The sequence below is a fragment of the Aspergillus viridinutans genome, assembly GCF_018404265.1.
Source record: "Aspergillus viridinutans IFM 47045 DNA, scaffold_12, whole genome shotgun sequence".
Taxonomy (NCBI): Eukaryota; Fungi; Ascomycota; class Eurotiomycetes; order Eurotiales; family Aspergillaceae; genus Aspergillus; species Aspergillus viridinutans.
This window is the reverse complement of record NW_025091228.1, coordinates 651,942-668,174: the sequence shown is the minus strand read 5'-3', so window position 1 is coordinate 668,174 and position 16,233 is coordinate 651,942. Positions and strand designations below refer to the sequence as shown.

The following is a 16,233-nucleotide window of genomic DNA, read 5'->3' as shown; positions in this document are numbered from 1 at the left end:
GCTCCACGAACCATAACCAGGAACAAAAAGACAGACTACTTCTCGGTATTGGCAGTAGCAAACGCCCCAGTCACCAGATGTCTAGAGATTGATAAGTTTTGCTCTTTTTTTCTTTTTTTTTACTACGCCGTCGATCCACTGCGACGTGCATGATACGGTAATTTACCACGCGCGCGGATACGCGTGGTAGACGCGTCCAGACGCGTTCCTTACCCCTCCTTGACGCGTTGGTCTGAGCCGTCCGTCTCATCTCTACCTAGGTACTCTCGGAAGCAACAAGTGAACAAAGACTACTGTCACTTCTTTGTTGATTGTCCGCTTCAATGAATGCCCTTCTGGAAGTAAAAGCTTTTTGTGGTAGTTTATTTCGACTCTAGTTAACCACCTATACTCAGTACCAAACATACTGATGACTGCAGGGTAGAAAAGGAGTACGGAGTAGTGATTGCTACCTGGCCTGTGAGGCGGTTAGTCGCGTCTGTGTCTGGTAGACAGTGATTGATGCACGTTCAGCCCGTGTTCACGTCGTGGTTCGTCCGTCTAATGGTGGAGAAACCGCTTCTGCAGGAGACTGGGGTTTGACTTTGAATTTTCTGAAAGTTTGAAACAAACCCAGCGCTAGAAGGGCTTGAATCGGGAAGGTTGAGACTGTCTTTCCCCTTGGGAATCGGGCCTGGCGGTATGAGCCGGAAGATTTCTCCCAGCCACCGAATTTCCACCTTGTTAGTGACCTGGGCTAGGATAGACCGCTCAATTGAATACAGTTCTGTACAAGAATTTAGGTCATCACTTGACATGTGTACCGATGTATTCGTCTTGAGAATCAAAGTCAGTTCTCAGAGGCCGGAGGTCAGATGTCAAGATGGTGGAAAGACGTTGACGATTCACCCGCATCCCGCGTGCATCCCAGTATTAATAGTCGCACCCTTGCAGTTTAAAGCAGTAAATGAATCAGCAAATAGTGATTGCAGTCTTCGTGGGGCCAGGAGGCACAGGAGGACCAAGCCATCACACTAGAATTGGCAAACTTAGGAGGAAATCGACTGGCTCTGTGGGAGGAACTACTCCATAAGGACGACTGCGATTTGTCAAGCAGGGGGAATTTCTGAGATTTTCGGGCCTCTGACTGTCCATAGAGCATCGTCGGGTGCGGTGAGGCGGTTCTGAAATGCTGACCGACTAGTCTTGCGGATATAAGACAGTCCAATGACTAAGTTTTAATGTCTCCATTCCAGCAGAACTATGGATAGGACAAGTCAGTCTTCTGGGGTGGAAGAGTCAGAACATACCACGTTTGCAAGACAGAACCAAGGAGATACGATAAATAGAAATCATATGAACGTGAGATCGAGACATCAATTGCAAAACACGAATCACGAGACAATTCCTCGCATTCCAGAGAAGTCAGGATGATGATGTTGTTGATGTCTGAGGATCATGTTATGGTGCCGCATACCTGACACCACGTAGATAGATAGAACAGCAGAACAACAACATCAGAACATCTTTCTCTCTGATCTTCAAGATTATCATACATTATCCTTAAAACGTGTTCAATATTTCCTGTCTATCCCGAGTAATTGATTAACTGAATTTGCAGGAGTGGAACCACTACTGCTGAGGCCCTGGACTGCACCTAACCACTGTGAGCCTGAGGCGTCGCTTGCGTTTCCCCTAAGCTAGCTTAGGTACATAGCTTCGTTAGGTACTGCTCTTAGTACCTCCCTACGAGGTACTCTCTACTTAGTACTGCTGTGCCTTAGGGGTACCTCAGGTACTGCGCCGTTTGGTATTATTACCGCTTACCAGCCCTCTCTACTACTCCTACTACTTTTCTCTCTCCGATTCTCTCCCTCACTTTTCCTTCCTGCACCCCTACTGCTGTTTCTACCTGCGAGCACATTGCTCGCATCATTCCCGTCTCTTCGTACTTTTCCTTTCCTTGCTTTTCTTTTGTGTTGGTCTGGCGTTTTTGTGTGTCCCTTGTCGGGTGTAAATGACGACTTCGCTCTCCATTACCTGCCAAATGCCCAAATGGACCGCGGGAACCGTTCGATGTGATACTGCTACTACCGCCTCTGCTACCACAGCAGCTACTGCAACGAGCTTGAGTCGCAACCAATTTCTCGTGCGCATTATCGCATCAGCTTGACCCTTACACACAAATTCGATCGCTTTTCCTTACTCCGACCACTCACACCTTGACGAGCTTCATCTCCTTTTTCTGTTCTGTTGCTTTGCCTGACGACTTACGAAACCCTCCTGTACACCCATTGTTGACCGAAGACGTTCGACCATTGATCGAAACGGATCCCACTTTGACTGCGATTGTATTTGCGCTTCTGCTAATTTACTGTTCCTCGGGATAGTATCGCGCAGCAATTGAGAGCGAAAAGCAGTGTGCGACGAACCCCAAAGCCTGTGCTTGCGGTCTGACACTCAAAAGATTTACTTGATAACACATTCGTGCGAGCGCAATGATATTCGCTTAGGGGTACCGACCAGAACTAAAAGAGAGTACAAAACGACAATCGTTGTTCCTATTCTATCGGTCGTACTGCAAAGCGACCCCGACACCCCACGCCATGGCTTACCGACAACATGGGCTGTCGCGCACCTTGCCGAAGAACTTCACCTTCTATTCCACAGGCACCGAAGAGCCTCGGACGCCTGAACATGCATCCATCCATGTGGACGGACCACCTCCACCTCCTCGCCATTCGAGTTGCCGTTTACGAAGGTCGCGCGTTCGCTCGGGGACCGACCTCTTCGCGCAGGCAGAGTACGATCGCACCACGCTTACCGCCGACCCGTCTGACATCCCACTGCCTTCTATTGAGTTACCTCCGTCGCAAGACGCTTCTATAGCTCAGTCGTACCCTGGATCCATTACCAAAGATGATCGCTTCCTGGCGCCTCCGCGTGACCGAATGGCCCTGAAGACACCCCCGGCCCAGATCCGCGGCAGTCCGTCTGAACCCACCGACGGTTGGTCTTCGTGGGACTCTCAAGCCATTGGGCAGTCGCTGCAGCGCCCTGGGTCTGCCTGTTCCCAGGCATCTGACTCCTCGCTTTCCTCATGTGAAACTTTCGCCTCGCGGCGTTCCCTGGGTGGAAGTTGCACCAGCGCAGAAAGTGACAGTTATGATCCCTTCTTCTATCTGGAGATTCCGCCGAAGCAGATGGCGGAAAAAGCATCTGTGGCTCCGGCGAGCCACAAGAGAACGAATCGCGGCTTTCCCAAGAGAGAACGGTGGACTCTGGATATGGACAACCACCTCTGGAATACCTATCAGCTCTACATACAAGATCCGACCATGACCCCTTTCAAAATGACACCTGGTAGTATTCCCCCGCTCGGTGTCACACACCGGGTTGCTAGAGAGGCTAAGAGATCGTGGGAAAGGAAGCGATACAGGCTTGCACGACCGTTCACATCCTCCCTGCACCAAGCGCAACAACCACAGAGCGGCGAAACGACACCGACGCCACGGACAGAATCGCCAAAGACTGTCTGGCCCAAGACTGAAGCCTCGACTAGGCGTCGTCTTAAGCTTCTCTGCAAGCGCAAGTTTTCAATCGCACCTCATTACCAGAGGCTCATGCAGTCTCGCAGCCCAACTCCGTTCCTCGATCTGTTCTCGCGGCCTTCGCACGAGGAGCACCCTCTAGACAGCCCTGGCAACAGCTCAACGACTTATGCCACTCGTGATCTGGGTGTTTCCCTGGTTTCTAGCTCTGTGCCTGGACCTCTTTCGCAGCTTGCGGTCGAGGATCATTCTCCACAGAATACAGCGTACGACTGGCCGCCGAATCAGGCAGTGGCCTGCGCGCCGGAGGCCAGCTGGGCAGGACCGCTTGCAAAAATAACACAGCTCCATGCGGAGCATCCGGAGTCCATCCCGCGCCTTGGCTCTCCATTTACATACCACACCTGGGGCCCGACCAATTCGAGAAAGAGAACTCACAGACATACGCCCAGAACCAGGCGAGAGACAATACACGTGACCGGGTCCCGGTTGTGCTCTCCTCCACGCACAGAAGTCTTACCAGCTACCGACGACACCGACATTGTGTATTCAGTGTCAAGACACGCTGAAGTGTCCACAGATCACGATACCCAGGGTCATCTGGAGACTCTGATTCGGGAAGGCAAGTTGAGTGACATCGGTAATCGTCGCCTGCGAATCCGAAATCGTGGAGCAACAACAAGCTCCATCACTCCTCAAAACCTGGACCAGCTTTTCTCTCCGCCCTCTTCGGCGTCCCGAAATGAGGAAAGCACGCCTGTTGAGAGAGCCCTGCCCAACCCGCTATTGAACTTGAGCGGGGAGAACCTCAAACGCCTCGGCTCTCCTTTCAAGGTGGATGCATCTAAACGCCACGAGGGACGGAGAATCAGACACGTCCCCTCTTTGTCTGACCCTTTTGCGAGCGGACTCTTACCCCAAATCAGACCCGTCAACCGAGGTGCTCCACCCAAGGACCAACAGAAGGTGACCGGTGCACTGCCGTATGATCCGACTGAGAAGGGCATATCCGATGCGGAAAGAATCCGCAGACAGATCTTGAATATGTCTTACTCGAGGCGACAATAATGACCATCTTTGACGAGTCACTGATGGCAGTGTCGGCACCGCGATCCTTCTTTCATCTTGGTATCGACCTGGAATTCGATCCCAATGTACTAATGACCTGGACGACTTTGGCCCTGACAAAGTGATCAGGAGTATAACGACAGAAACGGTACTGACGACCTTGATGACAAAATGACTTATAAACCAATTCGAGTCTGGTTTTTCCATTGTGATAGAAACGAGACGATAAAATCGAAAACGCCCCTTTTGACGAAAAAAAAGAAAAACGCATACACTCAAGAGAAACAAACATGACCTCCGCATTGGATTTACGCAGGTCGGACAACATGTCATATTGCGAACCTCTGTACGATGATTTTGAAGCCAGAGTGACATTGTCGAATATGGTGGACGTACGACTTGACTTTCTACTACCGACATTCCGAACACAGCAGGATTGTCTTCTCCATTTTTCTATATCTCTGATTCGTTGATTATCTTCGTTACTCCCTGCATAACCGAGGTGGCTGCTTTGGATCAGATTGAGAACAGGTAGCACGCGACATACCGCTCTGCTCCTGCTAATGTCATGGCCCCTTTGCGTCAAGCACGACATTCATTGCACAGATTTCATTTCCTCCTCTCTACCAACTCTTCGACACTCTTTGAACTCGATCAAGAAAACCACAAAATCTCTCGAAAAAAAGACCCTCCACTATCTTTAACTTTCCTTTCATTTCTGCCTTGTCTTCACTTTTCTCTGTTTTGCCCATTTCAACCCCTTAAAACACGCAAAGAGAATCGCCTCGATCTTCAATTCTATGGGCCAAATGACCCGACCTTTCTTCTTCACATATCCACCCTCTCATCTCAGACACAGACATGCTTGATGAAATGATACGGACGACCCGGAATGGACTTATTGACTGAAACGACCCACCTCACCTCATAGATGACACGATTCAATTCAAGCAAGCAAAGCAAAGCAAAGCAAGCGTGTTCGTTCCTCTTCTGTCGTTGCAGCGTTTCAACGCACTTGATCTCGTTCGATTCACTCAGTTGGCTTAGCTTCGTGGCTTCGTTGCTGCCTAGCTATTTAGTTGCATATGCATCTATGGCATTTTTTATCTTATTTTATTTTCTCTTTATCTTCGATCTCTCATCTGAGTATGAATTCAATTCATTTGATTTGACTGATAGTGCTCAAACGTACGTAGCCTATCGCTTGCATTAGATTCAGATATCGGACTTTGACAGCGAGTGCCAATGTTTGCAATTTAATCAAGTCATCGATTTACTTCCTACTTGGAAGATTGAAGGGACGTAGGCGTGACTATGAACAATCCATTTGCGAGAAAATAGGTAGGATAAAGTAAAGTATGATCAGGAATTAACCGGAATTTTGAAATCCAACGCCGACGCTGCAGGAGAGGAGGAACAAAGGCAAAGGCAACAGGGTATAAGATGCGGGATCGTAACCATCATTAGAATAGGAGGTATCAAATCAAGCAAAGAAAACAAAAGGCAGCTTAGCTCCGTTCCAATCTCTTCTTCTTCTCCGCAAAAACAGCCTCTAGCTTCCGAATCTGCAGACCAAGGCCTTTCTTCTCTGCGTTAGCGAGCAGCCAAGCTTCCATCTTCTCCCGCACATAGCGCATGGAATGAGTGACAGGGAGGATCGGCTGGTTCTCAGCGTTGAGGAGGTCCCGATCCGGACCCGCGGCGTCGAGTTCCATGCGCGCCCAGCGCTCGGTACACGGGTTGAGTAACAGGTCGAAAACATCGGTCCAGATCTCGCGGTCCCAGTACCGTTTCAGCGACTCGCGGATGCGGTAAGTCCGCACGGACGCCGAGCCGCCTTCGCTTTTCCGGACCGGAGTTGACTCGATGTATTTCCCGAAGAGCATGACGTGCACGGTTCCCGCGAGGCCGTACAGATCGATCTGGTGCGTCCACGGCCGCATCTCGCGGATCTCGTTGCATTCGTGTTCGCCGGTCTCCCAGTCGGCGATAAACTGAACAGAAGGCTGGAACGCTCGCATGTCTATACCGCGACCGAAATCGATGAGCGACAGGCCCTTGTTGCGCCAGCCGCACAGACCACGGGGGGAGTAGTGGATCTCGCGCGGGTCGGTGATCTCTTCTTCCAAGTCGATCAGTGAGGGTGCAGTGAGCTTGTCTTCGAAGCGGATGAGACAGTTGTCGGCTTTGATATCGCCGTGCAGGATTCCGCACGAATGAAGGGCCTCAACGGTCCGGAATAGCTCCACGGTGAAGAACATGGCAAGAGCCTCGTCCAGACCACCTTCTCCAGTGCCATTGGCCTTGATTGACTCGCTGCGCATCAGATTGACCAGATCCAAGAGTGTTCCCTGCCCGCGGTAATCTTCCACCAGAATGCTTTCCCCTTTGTACACGTGAAGCTCGTGGGCGCGGATGATACTGTCAGTCGCACGGGATAGCTCTGGTAATTGACTTATGCGTTCGTGAGCGATCCGAATCATGTAAAATTCCCATGCGTTCGGAGGGCCGACTTCCAGTTTGATCGCCTCGAAGCCATAACGGGAGTTACTGCGGGCTATCGCTTTCCTTCCGTTTGTGAATTGGGAATCTCGACTGTCATCGTCTGCGGGTTCGGCTTCCGAATCGGAGGAAGACCAAGTCTCGAGGCTATCGACGCTTTCCGCAAGGTACACTGGCGCATAGGCTCCGGCTCCAAGTTCTCGCCTGATGATATAACATCTCTGTGCTCCGGGTAGTTCGAGAATTGGCACATCAAATGACGCTTCGTCACCACTTCGAGGACGCTTGACATGTGTTTTGACAAACTTCTGGATCGCAGGCGCATAGTGGCTTTCCACTTCAGGGTGACCGTGGTACCCAGGGTAGGATGCAAGCGGCGGGTCCACGGCCTGAAGAATGGTGTTGCGAATGCTCTTGTCGGTGGGATTACACTGGGTATCATCAATAATAACCCGATGCTGCTGTTGTTCCTTCAAGGGCGACAGTATCTTAAGGCCGGGTCGTGCTTTCTTCGCCGTAGGACTCATCGCGACATCCTCAGTGAACCCAGTGAGATTCTCGGTTTGCTGTGGTGTTGCACCAATCAGCGGAGTGGTAAAGAGGTTTCCCATCTGCGGTTTGGATGGCGTTTTGGTGTTGTACAGTGTGTTTCGAGCTGCTGTCATCGAAGGGAGAGAGTGCTCGGTCTGCTCCACGATCGGCGTCATAAAAGGTAGCCGATTTTGCGCGACTACTGCAGGATCTCGATACGGACCATAAGGTGGATTATAGTCCTCTGGCATCTCAGGCACAAATCGTTCTCTCGTGCTTGTCTCTTCAGCATCCATTGTGTTTGCACGGGGTGAGATGGGATCCACTCCCAGTGAATGTGTTGGGTCCTCTTTAGTGGAGAATTGAGTCCATTCACCGTCAACAACACTCTCAGCCCGCGTTTGGTCTTCAAAGGCCTCCTCCTCGGCTTCATCATCAGATCTGTGAAAGGTAGTGGTCTCATCGTCGCAAAAGTCACTGGAGGTGACAGAGATGCGACCAGTGCATGTGCTCTCACCGGCACTTGTGTAGTCGTCATCCTCAAAGTCACTACTGTCTGCTACATTCTCTGTCTCTGCCTTGAGTGGCTGATTGAAGATGCTGTAGATCTCGTCGGTGGCAGCGCGAGTATGGATTGTCATTGTTGGCTCAGCCGTGCTCTTGCGCCGAATCTTGCTTCCTGTTGGAGAGTCGAACTTCATTTTGACTGGACAGTTTGTCAACAGTTAGTGAGGAATTCGAAATTGAGGGAACGACAATGCAGCCAGGAGATGTTACTTACTTGTTTGTGTCTCGCCTTTGACTTCGCGTAGTTTTATTTTCCGTGCTTTGCCAGCTTTGCTCTCATTCAATCCATCTTCAATCGCCCGCTGTGTCTCTTGTGAGCCTGTATCTTTCACTTTCAATTTTTGACTAAACTGCTCTGACAGCCCATGATCCAGACTTTGCTCAATCACATTTCCTGCCGGTGGCTCTGAACCAGCGACATTGCCGGATATCTCCTTAAAAGGTGCCTTGTGCGAGCGCCAGTCTTTATCCATCCATCCACGGTGCATAGCCCGAAGTTCTTCAAAGCTGACTTCTTTGGTTGGATTCCTATAATCAGGATATACTGCCTCGAGATTGACAAAGACACGCTCTCGTCGTCCGGTTCGAGGATTTACCGCTTCCCTTACATGATGATCTGGAACTTGTTTTGCTTGCATCGTTTCTGCGACAGATAGATTTGGATTTGACTGAATACATGAAAACGTAAACCGAGATTCGGTACATGTCACCAATTAGTCCTGTGATCGTAAATATATGGAATTTCAAGAAAGGGTGACAGAAGAGCGAACATGAACTCACCTCATCCCTGAAGATCGGCATCTTCTCCTTCGGAGCAGCCTTCTTTCCTGCCTTCAAGGTCTCCCCGGCCCACGGCTTCGCCTCCACGCTGTTCTCCTTACGTCTCTCGTGCATCGACCCAATGCTATCCCATCCCTTAGTCTCTCCTGATACAGCGGGCTGGCTTGCTGCCGAGTCGCCGTCTGAAAAGATAGCCATCTTGGGCTTCCCCGACTTCGTCCGCGGGGCAGCCTCAGCGGCAGGAGCGGGGCGTTGCGCTTGCGGTTCCGCAGTCGGGGCTGCAGACAGAGAAAACGGATCGATCTTGGCAGCCAGTGCGGGTCGCACCGCGGGTAAAGCGGGTGATGATGGTCCATTATCCTGTGTGCGCTGCTCGTAGCGCTTCTGGAACTCGCTGTATTTGCGGATCAATCGTTCAGTTGGTCGAGCTTCGCGGTCAACCCCCAGTCTATACACTTCCTCTGCTTGCGTCCAGCGTCCAGCGCCTTCGAGCCAAGCGGCGAACTCTTCATAAAAAAGCGCTAGCCCTTCACCGATATGGTGACGCGCCAGAAACGCAAAAGTCTCACGTGGTGAGTCTGAAAAGAACCTAATGTAGTGAAGCCATAGCCGCAAATAGCGGGGATCATTCTTGTAGTGGGCTGAGGAGAGGAATGTCTTGACGGCGCGTTCAAGTAGAGGAAGCAGACCGGACTCGGCGGTCGCTTGTGCGGAGGGGTATGCGTTCAGTGTCCATTTCACGTAGCGGTCATATATATCAAGCGGGTCATCTGAGTCATCAATAGCCTGCAGTTCTGCCTCGTACTCTTGTCGAATGGCATCATTCAGGGTCCTGGTTTCTTTTGGTGATGGAGCCGCGAGTTTGTCACTAGGGTCTCTAGGGGAGAAGATGCGAGCAAGCTCCTTGGCTGAGCGTCCCCCTGGTAATGATTGTATGTTCTCCTTCTGATTCTCGATGATATCAAAATTGATGAGATCCTCGGAGGCCGCCATGGCGGCGACAGATAAACAAGCGTGGGGTCAAAATGGATTGCTGTGGTGCGAGTCGTGAAAATATTCGTCAAGGGCACAAAATCGACAATCTCGGTTCGAGTGCGTCAGATTGCGGATTGAGGAAGTCGAAAAAGTCGTCAGTCGAGAGATTGTCGAGCAAGGTCGAGATAAAAAGTTGAGGTCGAGAACTACGCAAGTTTGCGTTTATCGATAAACAGCCCCTTTCGGTTGCCCTGGCTACTGGTCACGTGGACGCTATCCTCTACTTGGTAATATTCGAAGGACGACATCGCTTGTGGGAAGCTGCAAATTTAGTAGACGAAGTGTCAGACGAAATAATGAACTACGTAAAGATATTTGTGCTTTTGGAGCAATTCGATAGGCTATAAGATAATTACGAAATATTGAAATCTTGAGTGCGCAATGACACTTGGATGTCACGCCGCCAGTAGCACGCGTCTACCTACGATTCTCCGCATCCGCGAACATTGAAGCACCAAACCTAAGCCAACTGAACTCGACAGCTTCAACTGGGGGATTTTCTCCTTGACCATCATTGCGTCTTCTTTGTTTTTGTAGCATATTATATGAGCAAGCAGACTCGATGCCACCACGATCCCGCAATGTGACGTCCAGCGCCGTCTCCGAATCCGCCCCTCAAAGTCCGAGAAGAAGCGACCCAACGAAGAACAAAAAGAGAGACATTGACGAGCTGCAAGAGCAGAGCTCTCCGCTGAGGCGATCCAAGCGCTTCAAGTCGACCGAGACATTAAAAGCTGCGCCAGTCCCAGACCAATCGGAAATCATCGACAGTCCATCTGCTGTCGATTTGAGGCAAGAAAAGCCGGGAGTGTCCCCAAAAAAGAGGAAATCACAGCCTAGAGTTTCGATAAAAGAAGAAGTCGAGGAGGAGCTTGAGATAACCATCAATACAAAGGTGGATAAGGGGAGTCAGGCAGCGCCGGAGAAAGCAGACGAGACCACTACAGTGACGGGAAAGATCTCAAGGAAGAGGAAGACCAAGCAGGAAAAGCAGATCGAGATGATCCCTCTGAGAGCCAGAACACAAAGTGTGCGCATGTGCGTAGGTGCCCATGTCAGTGCCGCAAAAGGTTGGTCTTTCATCTATTACTCGATGCGTATGTCCTAGCAGAAGCTAATTGTATTCATGACATCAGGAGTTTTCAATGCTGTGCGTAACAGCATGCACATCGGGTACTATAAGAGGATTCTGGCCGATTGAGTGTGAATGTTGGCTGATGTACCCTCTAGTGGTAATTCATTTGCCCTCTTCCTGAAGTCGCAGAGGAAATGGGAGAACCCTCCACTGCAAGATGAACACCGAGATCAGTTCCGTCAGATGTGTCTGGAACACAAATACGACGGTGCAAAGTAAATTACACAGAGCTATCATATTTTATTGACCTGACAATTACTAACGAGACTTTTAACAGGCACATACTCCCCCATGGCTCATATCTCGTTAACCTAGCACAAGAGGACAAGGCCAAGGCCAAGCAGGCATACGATGCATTCCTAGACGATCTCCACCGCTGCGAAGCGCTTGGAATCACTCTCTACAACTTCCAGTTAGGCTTCGATCACCGCACGCTGAACCAACCCGGCTGAGTTCACTAACCATCCTATAGCCCCGGAAGCGCCAACCAAAGCAGCCTCCCGGACGCCCTCTCGAGGCTCGCCAAGGCCCTGACCAACGCCCTCGAAGCCACCTCAACCGTCGTCCCCGTCCTCGAGACGATGTGCGGCCACGGCACCACAATCGGCGGCTACCTGCCCGAGTTCCGGGATCTCCTCGCCCTAATCCCCCGCGAGCATCACCCCCGCATCGGCATCTGCATCGATACCTGCCACAGCTTCGCAGCAGGGTACGACCTCTCCTCACCAGCGGGCTACCAATCCTTCATGAAGGAGTTCGAAGACGAGATCGGCCTGCAGTATCTCCGCGCCTTGCACCTCAACGACTCCAAAGCGCCCCGCGGCAGCAAGCGCGACCTCCACGCCAACATCGGAACAGGCTTCCTGGGCCTCCGCGCCTTCCACAACATCATGAACGACCCGCGCCTCGAAGGCCTGCCCATGATCCTCGAGACGCCCATCGACCGCCCCGCCACCATCAAGGACGAAGCAAGTGACGCCGACTCCGAACCCGAACAGAACAACAAGAAAAAGACCCCCAAGCGGCCCAAGGCTAAACCCGCCGGCGCGAAAGCCCTCGTCCCGGACCCGTCCGTCTGGGCTCGCGAAATCGCCCTCCTCGAGTCCCTGATCGGCATGGACGCCGAAAGTCCCGAGTTCAAGACCCTCGAGGCCCAGCTCGCCGAGGAGGGCCGCGAGGTCCGCGCGAAACACCAGGAGCAGTATGAGCGGAAACTGGCGGCCGAAGAGAAGAAGAAGAAGAGTAAAGCGGCGGGTGCGGGGAAGGGCCAGAAGACGTTGATGGGGATGATGCAGGCATCCGGGAAGAAGAGGAAGGGGGCTAACAAGGGGGCTGAGAGCGAGAGTGAACTAGAGCGCGAGGATGAAGGATGTCAGAGCCATTGACTACCGCAATTTGACCGTGGCTTCTTGTATACTACGTGACTATAACTGAATTCAAGCGAATGGCGCTGTGCATGATGCTATGCATGATGCCATCTAAGAAAATTGATGGCTGGAAATAATGCTGCCTTTACTTGAACTCTGATCGAGCGAGGTATCAAACAATATCACATTGCAACATGGGTATTGTCATGCGAGGTCTCAAAGTAACTAAGGTATCAAGACCAATAGGCCAACTCGGAGGATATATAGACAGCATTGTCAAAGTAATCATTGGTATCACTCGAAAACGAAAACGGAACCATCCCGTCAACACGGGACGTCAATTGCGAATATGTGCACGAGCTATTTGCAGCTCGATCATCTATAACTCCCCACAAGTTCGACGACAGAAATCTAGTGATGTCCACCGTGTATATCGATGATGATGCTCTGGAGGACCATCCAAGCACCGTTCTTTTTCTGTCCCGCTAGTTCCAGACTGACAGGATGGGCAGGTTCGCAGGATACGCCTTGGACACGGGCAGAAGCCGAGCACAGGGGCTTGAAACCAAACCAGTGGCTTCGATGGAAGCGTCGTACAATTCCAGTTGCTCCTGGTCAAGGTCTTTCTCCCGACACTGCCCGGTCGGGGGACGGCTGCAAGTTGCCTCCAGCGCTTGGGCCTCGTCCCACCCGCGGCGGAAATTGGGAGTCGGCGGTCAGGACTACTGGCGGTGCGGACTTGAGCGGAGACAGACCGGCCAGACGCGGAGAGAACGGTCGACTCTCGTTATCGCTTAGATTCCCGGTGGAAATTGTGAGTCCATGAATGTTGCTACTGGCCCCGCTGGCCCTCACTTGGAACGAGCACCGATCGCCAATCAAGCCATCGACGGGCGTGAAGTCGTCACCTGTAGGCACCTGCGACACCGGAGTGACCATGCTGGTTTCCGGATCGCCAATTCTGTGATACGTTCCACGCGAACGGGAGCGAGCACGACCGGAGTCGTCACTTTCCGAGTCTAGGTTCGGGCTGTACTCCCTGGTGCCTCCTCGTGCCTCGGAACGCATCTTCGAAATCTTCATGTAGTTGTAGCAACCAATACTGGCAATGGTAATAAGCAAACCTGCAATATTGACCGCGGTCAATTGGTCATGGAACACGACGCCTGCTGCACTGATCGTAATGACTTCCTTGAATATGCCACAGATACTGAGTGTGACAACGGAGGAGCGTTTCAGCAGAGCGAACTCGGCTGAGATCATGCAAAAGGCCAGCACACCGGGGAAGATTAGCAGACAGACGGCAAATGCGCCGCCATGAGTCTCTGACAGGGAGGAAAAGCCGTCGGCGATCTTGGCAGGGCCTTCAACGGTCAGAGCGATGATAATAAGCGAAACAAACATGACGGGAGTGAGGAAAAAGAGGGTGGAGAAGGGGTTGGATGTAGCCGGATGCCTCAGAAGTAGGATCTGAGTCAGTCCCCAGCGGAAACCTGAAAAGAACGCGGAGGCGATGACTAGAGTGAAGCCCACAGCATTGAAGGCTGTTTCTCCGGCGACCATCATGACCACGCCGACGGTCATGGTGGCTATGACAAAAATCAACTTGACGGACGGCGTCTCCAGTCGGAAAATGAAAGCGAAGAGAAGGACGAAGGCGAGAGCGGAGGATTTGCACATGGTGAGGAAGGTGAGGGAGATGAACTTGAGGGACATGTTGCCCAGCCCGACGTCGAGCGACGTCGCTGCGCCGCAGGGAACGAGCCGGGTGAGGTAGAAGAATTTGGTGAGAAGGGGCGTCGATTCGGAGGCATCGTGACTGTTTCTGAACGGTGAATCGGACGAGGTGGATGAAGGGTGTCGCGGGCGCAACGCTGGGATCAACCAAAGAATGAAGGACGCGAGACTGAACTGGACGAGCATATGCAAGCTAGTCGTAAAGAGAGGAAAAGGAAACACAAGACGGTCTTCTGAGAACATCCATTTGTTGTACTAGTTGACGAGAGGAAAAGAGTCAGTATGCAAAGTCTAGATACGGCTCCTCCCCGCAAAAGGCAGGGGGGTTCCGGGGATGATGGATCACTTACAACGGAGATCGACAAGGAAAAGAAGTACCACAAGAGGATGAGACACGCATTGACGAGCAGTTTCTTGACGACGTTTCGATCTGCTAAACCCATCGAGAGGATTTCATGCCGGGAGGATTTGACATCAGCTATCCGAGCATCCAATTGCCGCCGTTGTTTCCTCCGTCGGCGTCTCTGACGTCGTTGTTTCGCTGTGAGACCGGTTTCTTCGTCATCGTGGAGCTCATCGTCAGAGGTCACAAAATCCATCTCCACACTCTCTGCAATTGAAGACAGATCGGAGACGTCTGGGTCATCGGCCGTCAACGGTTTCTGTTCGTCGCGCTTGTAGTTGACTGCCTCGCCAATGGCTTTGGAATGATCCTCCCTCTGTTCGGTCGGGGCGGCCAGCGATGAGGGTCCTGCGCCTGTGAGGACGGAGCTTCGACGTCGATGGTGACTTCCAGCCGGCAACAGCCCCATTTTGTAAGGTTGTATGTCGAGGTAAACCGGAAACAGGAGAATAAAGAAGGGAAAAAGGAAAAAGAGAGACACAGCGAGGGAGGAAAAGACGGATCTGCTAGGGCGCAGTGGAATCCATCAGCGATTCGATAAATAAACACGAAGATTTGCCCCAGTGGATGACAGTCGGGTTGAATGAGATCACAGCTGGAGAGCTCGAGGGAATTGAGGACGGCACAAAGGAATGCAGAGTTGAAGATCAATTGATCTGACAGGGTCTCGTGGGTCGACGGTCTTTTACCGAATGGCAGAATGAATGATAATACTGACAATAAGATTGCTCACAGGAGGAGCAAGAAGGGAACAAGGGAAAAGAAATCAAAAAGGAAAGGAGTCAATGCACACCAGGACGAAAGGGGTAAAAATGAGAGATATTGCAGGTAGGCAAACTTCTTGTAGATAGATAGATAGATAGATAGATACAGAGAAAAGCAAAGGGAAAACACCGCCCCCGACTTGATGCAAGGGCGCGATGGGGATTGGGATTGGGATGGAGGGAAATAATAATGAAGTTTACTGGGATTTGAAAGAGGAGGAAGAACTCAGATACTACAAAGGTACCTAGAGAGAGAGATAGTTCTTAGTTTACAGTCATCAGGGATTATGCCTAACTGACCTTTGACTAGTTATCTACTTTGAATTCTGCTTTTGCTCCATAGTTAGCTGCCCAATTAAGGCAATTATTATTCTAGTCTCTCTCTCTGCAATGTCAAAAAGGTCGTGTGAGTCGATCAACAGCCCCAGATGCAAAGTTTAAGGAGGAGTGAGTAACTTTTGGCTAGCGATGCCGAACAAAGATACCTTGGGCGGGACATAGTTAAGAACTTAAGATCCAGAATGACATCCATGATCTCTACCTATCTGACCTGGCATGATGATTTCTATGACAAAAGACAAGAAATCTTCAGCAAAAACAGGTCTAATGGAATAATAATGAGTTGAGCAAAGGACAGTAATAATAGAATACCTCTTCCTCTGCCTGTGATACCTCGCTAATCACAATAACAATAATAATGGGGACTGACTCTTGGCTGCCTGCCTTAGCCCCTGTTAACTTTGTAAGAGGCCCCAAAAATCTCTGACGAAAGTTGTGCCTTGTGGATGAAAATCTTGTAGGGTCATCATTTGCT

The 16,233-nt window shown here is 51.1% G+C and overlaps 4 protein-coding genes across 4 annotated transcripts; 2 read left to right on the top strand and 2 right to left on the bottom strand.

Moving 5' to 3' along the window:
* Positions 1-2,585: 2,585 nt before the first annotated feature.
* Positions 2,586-4,598, top strand: Aspvir_002641 (uncharacterized protein; the record flags this gene model as incomplete). The annotated part of the gene is made up of 1 exon (XM_043274239.1): positions 2,586-4,598. One exon carries the CDS (start codon positions 2,586-2,588, stop codon positions 4,596-4,598), a length of 2,013 nt encoding a protein of 670 aa, XP_043130174.1.
* A 1,508-nt stretch (positions 4,599-6,106) lies between these two features.
* Aspvir_002640 (putative checkpoint protein kinase (SldA)) lies at positions 6,107-9,971 on the bottom strand (the record flags this gene model as incomplete). Its single annotated transcript, XM_043274238.1, has 3 exons — positions 6,107-8,337; positions 8,413-8,866; positions 8,979-9,971. The coding sequence occupies 3 exons, from the start codon at positions 9,969-9,971 to the stop codon at positions 6,107-6,109; spliced, it is 3,678 nt and encodes a 1,225-aa protein (XP_043130173.1).
* Positions 9,972-10,575: 604 nt separating this feature from the next.
* Positions 10,576-12,533, top strand: Aspvir_002639 (DNA-(apurinic or apyrimidinic site) lyase APN1; the record flags this gene model as incomplete). The annotated part of the gene is made up of 5 exons (XM_043274237.1): positions 10,576-11,083; positions 11,150-11,186; positions 11,244-11,363; positions 11,426-11,560; positions 11,621-12,533. 5 exons carry the CDS (start codon positions 10,576-10,578, stop codon positions 12,531-12,533), a joined length of 1,713 nt encoding a protein of 570 aa, XP_043130172.1.
* A 597-nt stretch (positions 12,534-13,130) lies between these two features.
* On the bottom strand, positions 13,131-15,064 carry Aspvir_002638 (putative nucleotide-sugar transporter; the record flags this gene model as incomplete). The annotated part of the gene is made up of 2 exons (XM_043274236.1): positions 13,131-14,507; positions 14,603-15,064. The coding sequence occupies 2 exons, from the start codon at positions 15,062-15,064 to the stop codon at positions 13,131-13,133; spliced, it is 1,839 nt and encodes a 612-aa protein (XP_043130171.1).
* Between the last annotated feature and the right edge of the window lie 1,169 nt (positions 15,065-16,233).